This window comes from Lepisma saccharinum, chromosome 28 (assembly GCF_977018435.1).
Source record: "Lepisma saccharinum chromosome 28, izLepSacc3.1, whole genome shotgun sequence".
In the NCBI taxonomy this organism is placed as follows: domain Eukaryota; kingdom Metazoa; phylum Arthropoda; class Insecta; order Zygentoma; family Lepismatidae; genus Lepisma; species Lepisma saccharinum.
Window position 1 is genome coordinate 27,376,631 of NC_139256.1, and position 16,061 is coordinate 27,392,691.

Here is a 16,061-nt window from a genome sequence, read left to right on the forward strand (position 1 = left end):
AACTTAGCTTTGAACAAAACTTCGTGTATATGTTGTGCTTATAAAATACCGACACGAAAGTTGTATTAATCATTTTACACATAGGTAAGAAGCCACACTTGGTTTCTACTGCAGAAATTAAAGACTACACATCGAAAGGTGGAAAAAATCTGCCCTTGCATGTTGACCCGAGACTGCAGTGGCGTTCCCAGGATTTTCGAAAGGGAGGGGTTACGTACACTATTTTTGGTAGTCATCCCTCATTTTGCCATCTTTTCCTACATTTGACGTTCTTTCTTTTTAGGAATACTGGGCCAACGGGAAGGGTTATAACCCCCACCAACTCCCCCTTGGGCACGCCACTGCCTGTGAGAATGAAATATTACTTTATGCCAAGTTTGCGTGAAAGTAAAGTTCTACACTATTACATTTCATGTTAGGCAGACTTTGATATATTCGAGGAAACATGTTGTGCACTGAAGAAAAACATACAAGTGCATAGCCTAGTGTAAATATAGCGTACATAAATGCTCATTTGAACTTTTCTTTTCTGGTATACACAGTACATTATGTTCAACGTACTTGAAAGATGTATCTTGTAATAAATAATAATAACAAGTGGTGTGCGTTATCTAGAAAAGTGAGGACCGGGATCGGAAAGAAAAATTCTGTCCCGATCCCGACTTAAGCAAATTACTTCCCTACTTTTCTGGATCCCGAGCAGTCGGGAAATACCGAATGGTCATTTCAAAACGGTATTAATTCTTTTCTACATTGCAAGTGCCTGGAACTTATTGGAAATTGTTACTTTTCATTCCAGAAATACAAAGATAATCACTTAAGGTGAAAATGACGTGTAGAATTTGAAATTTCCAGAGCGTCGGAAAATTTCAGAAATTTCCCGTCCCGAATGACGGGATTTAAAAAAAAAAATCCGTTCCGATCAATAATATTCTGTCCCGCATAACAATAAGTACCTATCGATATTTATTTTCAATTTGTCTAAAGCCACAAAATGTAAATGGGTGGAAATGCTCATTTGTGTACTCGATTTCGTGTGTTCAGTTTCTGGTATGGTTTTCCTATCTGCATAGTGCAACACTAGCGCATAGATTTGGAATTCATTTCATTGATAAATTCACTTCTTACCGTCGTTTCGTCATCACGAGTAAACAACGGATTGGCCCAACCTATACTTCTAATAACCTTGTATAAATGTACATATGTCACAGCATCTTGCAGAAGAAGAAAAAACAGACTACTGTCTAGTCACAGTTGCCAGCTCATAGTAAATCTTCACAAACAAAGTTACTAAAACAAATATCTTCTACAATTATTAATAACAATAACAGGAAGAAAACATTAAACTAACATAGAACTATGCATTTATTTCTTCACAAAGATATCTTTACTAAAGTCTCCACGAATTGTTATTGAATTTTGCAATACTATGTTAATAATTTTGTTAGCTACAGAAAATGTAATCTTTATTTCTCAGTGCCGGATCTATAAATCGCCAAAGCCCGCAGTGCTGGCGGGCTCTAGGGGCATTGCCATGCCCTTCACATACTGAAATATGTGTGTGTAAAGAAATAGACATAGCAATTTGGCCAGCACCACAGAGCAGAGAAGGAAAGACCACCTAAATATTGTAAGAAGAAATGATTTCTTGTTCATTTTAAGTTGGCTAACATGCAGTAGTTTTCGGCTCATAACTTCCGTTAAATGTTCTATACCACAAACTAAATGTTAATTTCTTCCTTATCGCTAGTTCTTTTCCCTAGCTCTGTGGTGTGGGCTACTACTTGAGACTGTTCTATACAAACATTATTTAAGGGTAACGGTTACGATTGTTTTATAATTTTTTTCGGTATGACTTAAGATGACCGGGCCCCTCTCCGATTTTCTTCATATTTGACATATACTAATTGAAGCCTGCTAATGACGAATCTGAAGTTAAAATTTGTCGGAAACGTCTAGAAATTGCAAAATAATTGTGAACCATTGACGCTAGCCCCACAAAAATTTTGTGTCATGGTAGTATCAGGATCTAGAAATTGCAAAATAATTGCGAACCATTGCCGAATTACTATTTACTTTGGGGGCCTATCAAATCTGATTTGCTTGCCCAACCCAACGTTAGACAAACAGAAAGCTAAACCAGAGCAATTATAGAAATATTATGAAACAGATATTGGCCCACCATTCCCACCTCAATTGTTGTTTCTCTATAAACAGCTCTCAAAACTTTCATCTGTATTTGATGCGACACACTGAAGAGAAAATTAGTAACAGCAAAAGCCCAACCCAACATTCAACGAACAGAAAGCTAAACCAGAGCAATTATAGAAATATTATGAAACAGATATTGGCCCACCATTCCCAGCTCAATTGTTGTTTCTCTATAAACAGCTCTCAAAACTTTCATCTGTATTTGATGAGACACACTGAAGAGAAAATTAGTAACAGCAAAAGCTTTTGCCATATCCTTCCACAAGTACAGAGTAATTCAAAGTGAATGGTACAAAAAGATACAACACCTGTGACTGCTATAATGCATATAATTCACAATTATGGATATAATATGTAAAAGCAACTAATCAAGTTACTTGGTATACAATCTCCACGTGGCTAGACTGCACAATCGACCCTTGTGTTTTACCGTTTGAAAGTAAAAATAAATATTATGTGCTAACAATACGTATTTAACACTTCGAATTGCCACTGTGCATTTCTCAATTTGAAGTTACATTTCTATGAAATAATAATAAAAATACTACTACATTACTTGCCATAGCTGGTTTCCTTGAACCTAATCCATGTTGTAAACACACATTATTGCAAGGTTGAATTTTGATTTTCAACGGGAATATATATTCGAATTCCCACTAGGATTCAACTTTTCTTTTAAATCATGTTTTCATTCAATGGGACTCTATAGAAAAAGGCGGGGCCGCGGTAGCGGTAGGTAAAATCACCCAGGGGCGGAGCCCGGAATCGGGGGGCAATTAATACTACTTTTTTTTCCACTTTCAACCTTAAATTTTACATTTCTGGAATCCTTGATTCATACCCCTTCCAACGATGTATCAACATATTTCTTATTAAGAAGGGTCGATTCTACATCCTTATCCTACACGTTTCTATTGGACATTCAATGTGGGCACCGAATATTTTTAACCACTTCGATCTTGACAGATGGTTGTCATGTGCTTTTTCATTTGCACAAGTATCCCCTTTCCTCAAACTGTATCACCCACCTTCCGATGTTATGACGGTGAAGTGCTTCTTTGGCAAATTTCGTCCGGAAATGTCTCCGAACAACGGTTACCGACAAAGTATTTGCGTATTCTAGCACCCTCACAATAAGTCTTCTCTTTTGTTGCTGCCGCCATTTTGGATTACGATTAACGAGCTTGTTTTGTTTCAGTGTTGCCAGATGAAAGCTGGAAAGCAAATTGATTTGGGGCCCGTTCCGAAAGTCACACGAGTTAACGAGTTATGTTAACTGGCTGTCCCATAAGTGCTTCCGTGGGTTTCGTTAGGTTCATTATGCTGTCCCAAAAGTTGCATTCCGTGCGTCTCGTGAATGAACGAGATTCACCAAACGCACGGACCAGGAGGCTTAACTTTTGTTACAATGTGATTAAAATGAGTAACAGTATTCCCAGCAGAGTTTATTTCTGCCAGAAGGACATGTCTTCCGCTGGACGCCATGCGGAAAATTTCTATAAACAAAACGCCGCGCCTCCGCTTTCGTCTAGAGCGTCCCATAAGTCTGTAAAATAACTGGTTGCACCAGGTTCAAAATGCCAGTTACTTTCGTTCGATTCGTTCGTTTTGTTAAGACTTTCGGAACGCACCCTTGGTTTACTCTATTTCGCATATTATGCCATTTTTGTGGGAGTGTGCGGGACAGAATGTTTTGGGTCGGGACGGGAAATGCTCCAAGTTTCCCGAAGCTGTGCAAATCTCGAATTCTACACGTCATTTTTACTTTAAGTGATTGTCTTTGCATTTCTGGAACAAAAATTAACAATTTCCGATAAGTTACAGAAACTTACAATAAAGAAAACGTCGAGAATTAACGACTTTTTAAAATGACCATTCTGAATTTCCTGACTGCTCGGGATCCCGAAAAGAGATCAGGACGGGAATTGTTTTCCCGATGGAGACTTTTCGGGATTAAGCACACAACTACATTTTTGGCTAATTTACGAAGATTTTGATTGATTGATTGATTTGGTGTTTAAATTCCACTTTATGCACAGTAAGGCTAATCGGGACTGGACCTACAGTTTAAAGTGGGATCCGAACCACTATGTGCCCCTACCGGGTATCGAACCCGGGACACCTTGATTACAAGGCAACGACGCTACCACTTCGCCATCAGGAGGACTAATTCGCGAAGATGGGGATGAGTGATGATATGGTGTAACTGATGAATGGACACTCACAAAATCCATGCCCAGGTCGGGATTCGAACCCGGGACCTTGGCGTCGTAGCGCGATGCGATAACCACTCCGCCACGGGAGGCGGCTATTTTAGGGGCTATTCACCAGATATTTACATCTGTGTGCTTCCTTGGCGTGGGCGGGGACTGCACTTCCGGTTTTCATAGAGTTCAAAGGTGTAAAGGCAGTGTCTTAAGAAAAAGCGACAATCTTTGTGTTGGTTTTGGTTTAAAGGGAAGAAATAATTGTTCTCAGGTATCTATGTATTCGCGATTAAAATTACCAGGTGAGTGCTAGTGTCGCTTCCAATATGGCCGCTCTATGTAGGATAAATCTTTGTTTACATTCAGTAGTACATACGTAATAGCAGCGTGTTGTCATTCCTGGTATGGAAGAGACGTTTAAAATACGCGATATTTTTAAATATTGCGAATGCGATGTGAATTCCAGGAACATAACGAAGGTGAAGCTGTGCTGAGCGCGAAGCATTTAATTATGATAGCCCAAAATAACACAGAAAACGCAGACGAAACTAATGTATACGCAATGGTCCAAAGCAGTGCTGTTTCATCTGCACCTCGGTTGTAACTGGCTCTCAGAAATGATTTGAAAATAAAGCAATTCACCTGTATTGCAAAGCTTGGGCAGGAGAAAAATGTAAACATGCCATTGCAGTTCTTTCCCCAAAGAGGCAGGCTGGTTTAATAACAACACAGGATAATAATAATAAAAACAATTTCATTGAGGCTATCTTCAGTCTTCACTGAAAATTGACTTACTGAATGAAACAGCAATATTAGCATGTCAATTTCTTTTTTCTAAATTGATTACAGACATTAATTAATTCTCGAAATATTTTCATCTTCGCACTTCATCGACTTGCACCTGTTCCAAATTACATACATACTATATTGTTTTCGAAGAAAAAATGTTATATTCATAAAGAACAATTTACTTTCATGGTAATAAAATCATCTTTCGGAAAATAAAGTGAACAGACTCGTGCGTTCTTCGTAATTTCCTTGCCGCATTTCAGTTATGCCAATCTTGTCAATCAGTTCTGTTTTCCCTGATTTATTTACAAATTTAATTTTGTTGATTCCACGGAGTGGAAAACACATGTAAGCTTTTCACTTGTACTGATCCACAAAATGATTTAGAGGAAAAAAACTAAACAGTAGACGTTACTTTTTCGCATGTTCACCATGCTTTGGACGGCTTCAACACAGCGAAGTGTCCTACTTGGAGTGGTTCCGGAAAATCTCACCAGATGCCATATCGGATAATTTTAATCGCGAAGTTTTCAGACAGACCAGATACGAAAAAATCCGTGAATTCTGGCAGTAAAGCGAAAAGATTGGACACAAGCACAAGGGAGTAGGCTCTGCAGTCGGCACTTCATCATATCAAATGAAAATATTTTACGTGTTACAGGTTACATTAACCAGGTTCTTTTTCATATTCTACAATTTAATCAAAATAATAAATGGTTCCACAGTTTTCAGTATTCAAAAAAATAAAATTTTAGATAAGGTCACACAGTATAAACTCTATGAGTATTTTCTCTAACTTCGAAAGTTATTTCTCGAACCACACTTGCAAAAGTTAAGAACAAAATACAATAACTGTGCATTTCAGTATAGTAACTATAAAATGTAAAATAATTAATGAAAAATAGTTGTGCTGGATATACGTATTATTAGTGTATAAGAACAAGTGTGGTAATAATAATAATTATTATTATTTCCTTTACTATTGTAATCGAAGTATGTCAATGCTTTTAATTAATGTAAGCTTCATTCAAACTGCAGAAGTCTTATCAAAAACGAAACTGTTGGCAGAAGATCAACATTGCCTTGGGAATATTTGTATTGTCCCTTGTATCTGCATCCAAAAGATCCAATTTTCAAATTTTCAAAACTTCCCAATTTTTTCGAGGTACCTTTGTTTCTCTATATCACTTAAAAAAATTTAGTGATCCATTTTGTATCAGATCTTTTATAGGGGTTATTCCCGAGTAAGCAAAAAATGATCGATCAGACAATTCGATTATTGATGGCGGGGAAAGAAATTCCGGTTTGGCGAAATTTCCAACGTAAACAAGTGGAATACAGATCGTCACCGATCTTATTTTCTTATAAAAGAAATTTAAAAAAATCGATCACTTGAAATTTTAGAAGCAATGGTACCTAGAAAACATTGGCAATTCGCCGGATCCTTTGGATGCAGATATGAGGGACAATACTAATATTTACCAAGGTAATGTTGATCTTCTACCAACAGTTTCGTTTTTGAAAATATTTCTCCAGGTTGAAATGAAGCTTACATTAATTATAAAAACTGAAATACTTCGATTACAACAGTAAAATAAATAATAATTACTACGGTTAAAATTATTATTATACATTAATAATATATATCTAATTAAATGCATTTTATTTGAATTTTATTATTGTTTATTTTTATCATGCCATTCGATCCACAAGTCGAGTGAATATCCAGCACAACTATTTTCCATTAATACTTTTACATTTCATAGTTGCTATACTGAAATGCACAGTTTTTGTATTTTGTTATTAACTTTTGCAAGTGTCGTTCAAGAAAGGACTTTAGAAGTTATACTCAATAAGTTTATATTGTGTGACCTCCTCATCTAAAATTATAATATTTCGAATTCTGAAAACTGAAACCATTTATTCTTTGGATTAAATGGTAGAATATGAAACTATAACCTGGTTCCTGTATTTTTCACTCATTTTTTCGATCTAATGCATGTTTTACATTGATTTTTCTGTTCGAAAACTAACTAGAAACTTTTTCTGTTATTAACAATAAAAATAAACTTTCTGCATTTTTTTGGAACTTGAAATAAAGGATGCCAATTTCCAGGGGGGGGGGGGGAGGAAAGGTCGACTGACCCATAACAAAATAAACTCGAATACAATCTCTATGGGGGTTATTTCTGAGTAAGCAAAAAATAATCGATTAGACAATTCGATTATAGATGGCGGGGAAAGAACTTCCGGTTTTGGCAATTTTCAAATGTAAACAAGTGGAATACAGATCGTCACCGAGCTTATTTTCTTATAAAAGATCAGATACAAAATGAATCACTTGAAATTTTTGAGTGATATAGAGAAACAAAGGTAACTAGAAAAGATTGGCAATTTCCCGGATCCTTTGAGTGAAGATTTATGGAAAAATAGTAGTCTTTTTCAAGACAATGTTGATCTTTTAGCAACAGTTTCGTGTTGAGACTTCTTGAGGTTGAAATTTAACTTATATAAATATTAAATATTGAAATACTTCAATTTTACAACAGTAAAATGTATAATTCTTGACATTGTGTAGTCAAAAACAGCCCCTTTTATTTTATATGGCTTAGAGAGAGCGTCGTCAGAAATTTTTGTAGAGGGTACAGGCCAGTAATAAAAGTAGAATAGTAGAAATAAAAATAACTACAACTGTTATAAATGTTCTACAATAAATAATTACTAAACTAATGAAATAAACAAATTTTATTTTAAATTTATTATTATTATTATTTATTTATTAATGCTATTCGAGTGCATATCCAGCACAATAGTTATAAAACTGAAATGCACAGTTATTGTATTTTCTTATTAACTTTTGCAAGTGTCGTTCAAGAAAATACTTTAGAAGTTAGAAAATAATTTACTAATAAAGTTTACATTGATTACATTAAATTATTAAATTATAATTTTTGGAATTCTAGATGATTATAAACAGTTTTAATTTTTAAATATAGTCAACACATGTGCGTTACACAATTATGATTTTCGAAACACGTAAAATACAGTGTGTCCGTAAAATAATGGTGGTGTTTTAAACAATCATAGTCTTGGAACAAAGCAGGGCCTCCCCGATGGCGCAGAAGTAGCGTCGTTGCCTTGTAAACAAGGGGTCCCGGGTTCGATACCCGGTGGAGGCACATAGTGGTTCGGTTTGGTTTGATTTGCTGTTTTAAGTCCACTTTATGCACAGTAAGGCTAATCGGGACTGGACCTACAGTTTAAAGTTGGATCCGAACCACTTGTGCCTCCACCGGGTATCGAACCCGGGACCCCTTGATTACAAGGCAATGACGCTACCACTACGCCATGGGGAGGCCCCCACATAGTGGTTCGGATCCCACTTTAAACTGTAGGTCCAGTCCCGATTAGCCTTACTGTGCATAAAGAGGACTTAAAACATCAACTCAATCAATCAATCTTGGAACAAAGAATGGTAGAAAGATGAACGATACGTCAAAACAAAGAGAAACTCTCCAAGTTTACGTATGCGAAAGCTTACGCGCTGACACCTACAGGCGCGAGGCTAGCGCATGCACGTTGTGTTTGAAGGACACGCAATCTGCACGAGCTCGTTAGTCAGAGCAGGATGAGGAGTTTTTCAACTAGTTTATTTTCAGTGCTAAAGCAACGTTTCATGTTTCGGGAAGGGTACATCGGCATAATGTTCGTATATGGGGTAGTGATCCTCCACATGCCGTTATGGAGCGTGAGCGTGAAAAAGTGAATGTGTGGTTCGCTATTGGACGAGACAGAGTTATTGGCCCTTTCTTTTTGCTGAACAACAATAACGGCGACCACCTTCCTCTGGATATGTTACAAGGATATGCAGTGCCCCAAACACCGGAGAATTCCATTTTCCAGTTAGATGGTGCTTCTCCATATTTTTCACAATCGTGCGGGATTTTCTTAATGCAACATTTCCTCAGCGATGGATTGGACGAGATGGGTGGATTTCCTGGCACCCACGGTCTCCAGACCTTACACCCATGGATTTATATTTGTGGGTTTATGTCAAAACAAAAGTGTTTTCCTGTCAAGTTCGAAATCTGGACCATTTGAAAGCAAGGATCACTGAAGTTGTTTCGTCTATTACGCCGGATGTTCTCTGCCGTGTATGGTAAGAGGCTGAATATCGTCTCGACGTCTGCAGGGCAACTAAGGGTTCACACAGCGAAGTCTACTGAACAGGTAAGAAACTTGAAGAATTTCTCTTTGCTTTGACGTATCGTTCATCTCTCTACCATGTTTTGTTCCAAAATTATGACTGTTTAAAACCCCACCATTATTTTAGGGACACACTGTATTTTCATTTGAATTACTCCGGTGATGTGTCGACTATAGAGCCTATTCCTTCGTGTTTGTGTCTAGTATTTTTGCTTTACTGCCTGAATTCACTGATTTTTCCGTGTCGGATCTGTAGGAAAACTATGTATAGATACCAGAGAAAAAATATTTGTTCCCAACCTCGCTTTGTAACCAAAAGCCACGCAATGATTGTCGCCTTTTCTTAAGACACTGCCTTTACACCTTTCAATTCCATGTTATTCTATTGAAAACCGGAAGTAAGGTTCTCGCCCGCGCCAAGGAAGCACAGAAATGTAAACATCCGGTGAATGGCCCCTATTCCATTTGTTTACATTCGAAACTTGCCCAAACCGGAAGCTCCATCCCCACCTTCGATAATCGAATTGTCAGATCGATTTTTTTTGTTCATCCAGGAACATCACCCGTATCGATAATTGTGAATTAAATTTATTACAGCAGTCAAAGGCATGGTTTCATTTTGTACCAATCTGTAGATCCGGCACATTTTATTGTTGTTGTTTAATCAATATTAAAATAATTTAACATTTGTGTGGTCTGTAAATACATGAATTTCCGAACTATCATGAACAAGTTATATTAAAATATATAATGAAAATATTTGCTTTAAAGCGTTAAATGTGGCTGAAATATTGTTGCAAGGGGATTGAAATAATCTCCGACACCCCCTCTGGTTAATCTGAACCCTGACCTAGAGAATTGAATTATTCTAAGAATTGTGCAAAGTTCACAACCTCTTTAATTTTATGGGACAATTGTGACAAAAGTGAATTTCGAAAATTAAGTGACATCTACTTTAAAATAACAAAAATAGAAATGAAAGAAGGTTAGGACAATGTATAAAAAATACAAAGAAGGGAGAGGCAAAAAGAAATTACTGGAAAGTAAAAAAAATAAGGATAGGAAGAGAAGATTGAAGAAATGGATTATATGTAAGAAAACTTAGAAATGGGAGAGGTGTTAGGGAAATCGAATGGCTTAATATGTCCACAGTCTCCTTATACATCACAAATCAAACCATGCCATGGGAAAAATGCATTTCAATGTTAAGTCTAGATGCTCTAAACTAGGCAATAGATTGTTTAGTTGGTTTATTTAATTGTCATTGCATGCCTGTTGGTTGCAGAAACACAAGAGATTATTGCAAAATCCTTACCTCTGTTTGTGCTAATTTGGCACGATCCACTTTTTGCGCATCTGCACAAACACTTAACCGAGGAACAGCAAGCTGCGGTATTTCCTGTTTGTTCTGCTTTTGGTCCTTTCCGTCTTTATCTACACAGTGAACATGGGTAAGCATGAGAGAAACATAGGAAGCACAGTAAATATTCACAAATATATGTTGCAATGCATGTAATTTGATAGTATGTAATACTGTTCAGATTCAAAGTAATAAATGCCCATTACATGTGAAGTTTACGTACTACACAGAATAAACAAACACTGTATTTGAAAGAAGAATGAACCTCCAACCTCTTATATTTATTATGATATAATCAGTGGCTTGCCCAAGGTGGTTTGATCCAATCATAATCGCAACCCCACCCAGCTTTCATCATTGGTTTCTATAGTTTGCTTATTTTATATCTCTTTATTACACCAATCAGGTTAATTGCAATTATGAGGATGAATGTTGATTAGAAGAAATTGATGATGAAGAGCAAACTCATTCCCAGGCTGAGAACTGAGTCCAGAATCTTAGGTAGCAGGTTTTGTATTCAGGACTCAACAGACTCGGCCACAGACACTAAGAGCTTTTTAAAAATACTACTACTAATAATAATAATAAAAAGGGAAGCGAGTCAGATAATGAAAATGATAGCATCATATTTTGTCACATAGTAATCAGGTGGCCTTGGGTTCGATATCCGGTGGATGCACATTTTGGTTCAATCCTACTTTAGACTGTAGGTTTAAATTGAGATATGGGCAGCCCAATTAGCCTATCTGACTGCTGAGAATACATGGAATGTAAAACAAAAAAGAATATAGCCTACTGAATGAAGACAATAAATATAGCACTGACTGTTAGAAATGAAGAAGTGATAAGCTCTTCCCTAACCAAATTCCTGGACATGCCACCACAATGCAAAAATGTATCTTTTCAATATAAATAATGATTTCACCACAGGTTATTCTAGCTGCTTTTGTAAAAAAAGATTAATAGAACATTCAAATTATTGATAAAACACCAACTCTGCAATTCAAATCATAATAAATAATGAACTTAGATGAAGCATATATTGGAAAATCATATTAAATGGTTCAAATATGTTCCTCATTCTTCAACAGCTGCAGGGATTAATTTTGCCTTAAAACTAAAGGTTCTCCCTTTCACCACTAGGTGTCACTGTTGATGCAGATCCAGGAAAAACAAAAATCTAAACTAATCTTAGTTAAAAAGCTTATAGTTTACTTATATAAAGTATTCTAAAAATGTAGTATTTGAACTGCGAACTAGCATAGAAATACAGCCAAAGTATTATTAATAGATAATGTAATTTAATGAAAAGGAAACAGTTGAAAGATACACTTTGCCATATACATTCTGTACTTTCAATCTGGTTTGTCAGATATGTTATCCATCCAATAGGCGAGTTTTCTTTCGAAGCATGTAATCCATGAAGAATGTTCTTGCAACAAGCTAAAAATCAGATAAGTGCAGCAACCTGCACAGAAAAGAGGGAACGTAAAAGCCCCCAGTTTACAAGATACAATCGGGAAAGCTTTCTTCCTTGTTCCCGCTAAAGCCTATTAAGTAGATAAGCTCATTGCGCTGATATGGCTTTTGCATGTTTTTGGTAAGCACGAACTCCATGCATTACTGTCATCACAGCATGGCATAGAAGAATGTCTCAACGCCTTATGACATGGTGCTGAGATGATATCACTTATAAACTGAGATATGAAGACAACAATGTGGTTTATCCATTTGTATGATCTGTCTGCATATGAAATATATAATAGCCAATATTTAAGGACAAAAGGTATATACAGTGTTGTGATTAGTATTAGCTCAAATTTAATCATTGATGTTGGTCTATGTTCTTCCTGGTGTAGAGATATCCTGGTAATTTTCAATATTTATATTCTAATCATCCTCTTCTGTTCATCAAAGTCTCACAGTCAACGGCTTCTATTCGCAGCGTTCTTCTTCAACATTTCGTATCCTTCTACAGTATTTTCATCAACCCATCCACAAGTGTTGTTCTCTTTCTTCCTCTCTTTTCCCCGTTTCTTCACAGAACCCACTGTTGCATTCTCTTGTCTAATTTCTTTCTTCCATTTTCCTTCAACACAGCCCTCTTTTGCCCTTCTCTGTCAGAGCCCTCAATTACCACTCTTTCCCCTCCACTTTTCTTTTCTCCTTCATCGTAACCCGCCATTGCAGTTCTCTTCCTTTTTTCTTCCTCATTCCACATAACCTTCTGCTGCCGTGATCATTATTCCTCTCTTTCATTTTCCTTCCACAGTAATCTCTTTGCCATTCTCTTCTTTCCCTTATTTCTTTCCAAATAGCTCTATGTTGCCATTATCTTTTTTTCAACATCGCCTCCAATGTATCCTCTCTTTCTTTCCTTTCACAAAACACTTTTTTGCCATTCCACATAGTCCTTCTTTACAGGTCCTCCGTTGCCGTTCCCCCTCATTCGACTCTTCCCTTCTACAATTTGTTCTCTGATCTCTTCTTTATTTCATTTCTTTCCATCCACAATCTTCCCTTTGTTCTCTTTTTCATCTATTTCATTCCTTCCAAATAGTCCTCCGTTCCCATTATCTTTCTTCCACGTAATCCTCCATTCTTTCTCTCCTTCCTGTATTTTCTTCCATGTATCCCTCCATTGCCGTTCTTTTCTATCCTTCCTTTTTCTTCCGTTCTCATTATTTATTTTGTTTTCTCTTCTTATTTACATTTGTTGCTTTTCTGCCACTTTTAGAAATGAGATAGACTTACCTTCCATTTTAATTGTTAAAGTGTGATAAGTACCATGCACGCTCCTCTGTAGAATTGCTTGAAACCAAAGAACATGATAGAAAACTCTAACACTTCCTTCAAAACCCCGTTTTATATTAACTTTGAGTGTAATTTGAATTAGTATACGTAGAAATGTAAACTACGTAGGCAACGCATGCAGGCGTAAACTTAAAATCTACGGCACATCGCTGGATGTAATGTTACGAAACATCTTCTTCATTTATATCGTTTTTATCCGATACTAAATTCTTTGTCACGAGATTTTTGCGTGTCGAATTTTGCTATGGCTGTAATGCATGTAGAATCTGTCCTTAATTCATTCCTCTTAATGTTAAGTCCTGCGTTAAAGACACAGATACAAAAACTATAACAATCTGAAATTAGGAAATTTGATTAAGAAGTTCTTAAATGAAAAAGGATTTGTAAACAAATAAGATTACGAAACAAATATAGACAAGAAGTTATAAACATACTGTCATCGCATACTGCAATGAATAAGTTTTACACATACTTATACATGCATACTTGGTATCGTCGTACAGTGGGATGCACAAGTATTGTTCGGCAAATTGTCCATGACTATTTTCATTAATTTTTCTCATGCATTGTACGTGGTTATAAGGATTGGATTTTTAAGGATGTCAGCAGCTGCTGTGTTGTTTTGTTTTCATCTCTCGAAGAAGAATAAACACGATGATGGACAATTTGTTTTGTAATATTTATGCATTCCACTCTACAACACCGACAATCTTTCACTGCACCAGAGGCCATCAAAATGAACAGCTTTCTTTAGTAACGGACTTGCTAAGGCGCTCATTTGAACCCTGTAACCATCGAAAATGGCATTTTCTATCCTGTACGTATGCAGCGATGCAACACAGAATCACAGTTGCCACTGACTGGTATATTTTCTGTCTGAAAACGACAAAATTCTTAGAAGATTATGTGCACCGAAAACAAAGTTTTGCTGGAAAGTGATTGTAATTAGATAAAATGACTAACCTCATTTTCTTGTGAATACATATAAGTATCTCCTTTTAGTGTTTCTCGCGTATTTATCACGTTTTACATGTACATAAGTGAAAAATGCCTCGATAATTAGAAATATGCAGCCACACGGGTATTTTGTGATTAGATAATACTGTGGTAGGGAAACGAATACTATATGCAGTGTTCTGGAGTTGACCCACGCCACATGTTTTCATCACAGTTCTGTGTGAACACCGAAATTTTGGAACTTTCTTGAAGGTTCGCGTCAAATTTACATTCCACCAGTCTCGATTAGTCTAAGTGGATATGAACTGGATGATTCACTACACATAAAAGATTATTATAAATGTAGTGTAAAATTTTCAATCGGCTAACTCCTCTTTTTCATAGCCATCTTGCAGTGAATGGTTAAAATGTCATGTGCTTCTCGCTGATTGTTACGCAAGTAATGTAAATCAGGTTTTAGGTAGAGTAGAGGCACTGTTGACAGTCTTCTTTTGTTAACAATGATGCTTTTTTTCAAGTTCGAACAGCTCGTATATGTTAATTTGAGAATTCTGGCACTCACGTTCTATGGCGAACACAAGAGGATAACTACGTATTAATGTGGATTAATTTTTTGTCATATACATGCCAATTGCAGCTTTTGTTTTCGAATTTTGGTGAATATTATGCAAAAAATGAGAAAATAAATGTATTTTTTTATAGAATACACGTAAAAAATTCAGGTCCCTCTAGGCCAGAGTCGAGTGTGCAGAATTCTAGACAAAACGTGAGCCTATGATAGAAAATGCCGTTTATCAAGGGTTCGTAGCGTCAAAACAAGGGCTGAACGATCAATACGTAGCCAAAAAAATGTTCGTCGTGATGTTCTCTTAAAAAAGAAATCCACGCTGTGAATTTTGTCTGCGTGTAGCTATGTGTGACGAGGGAGGAGATTCAATGTTTTTAATCACTTAATATTTTTGTGGACGTCTACACATCTTCCCAAACCCAAAAGGAGACAATGGAGATTTACTACTAAGTTTACACAACAGTTAAGTACTATGTAAATACACAAAGTATGTGACTTACGATTCCCGCCAAAACTCTCGTCCAATAACGACGAGCGCGTCTGGTCAAGCACCAATCAGTCCTCGCCACGGAAGCTGTAGCTGATTGGTCGCTCACAAACGTGCGCGTCGTTACGTCACAGCTTTGGCGGGAAGAGCGTGCAACAGCAGTTTACATTACTTACTTGAACAGTCCTGAGAGCTGGCCCACTTCTTTTTGTCGTCCGCGGACAGATGGCTCTGCTGCTTGCGAATGCTCCGGCCCCATCCAGCGGTGAGAGTTCCCAGACGGGAAAAGGCACGCTTCACCATCGGCGAGTTAGGTACACTTTTGGGCCTGCATAGTGATACACAGCTCACCACTTTTGGGGACATGAGCAAGCCGGACAGTACAAGAGCATCTAAAGTACGCGCGCGCACACACATACTCTCACAAGCACAGGGATTTTGCCAGATATAGCCTATCTGAAT

General features: G+C 36.9%; 1 protein-coding gene across 1 annotated transcript in view; it reads right to left on the reverse strand.

Annotated features, from left to right (window-relative positions):
• rsh (Rap GTPase activating protein radish) overlaps nt 1-16,061 on the reverse strand; it is a 666,322-nt gene that overhangs the window by 41,839 nt on the left and 608,422 nt on the right. The window contains exons 11-12 of the mRNA XM_083113954.1: nt 15,776-15,927; nt 10,729-10,847 (exon numbers count right to left, since the gene is read on the reverse strand). Of these exons, the coding sequence (XP_082970080.1) occupies nt 10,729-10,847; nt 15,776-15,927 (271 nt within the window). The remainder of the gene's footprint in view (nt 1-10,728; nt 10,848-15,775; nt 15,928-16,061) is intronic.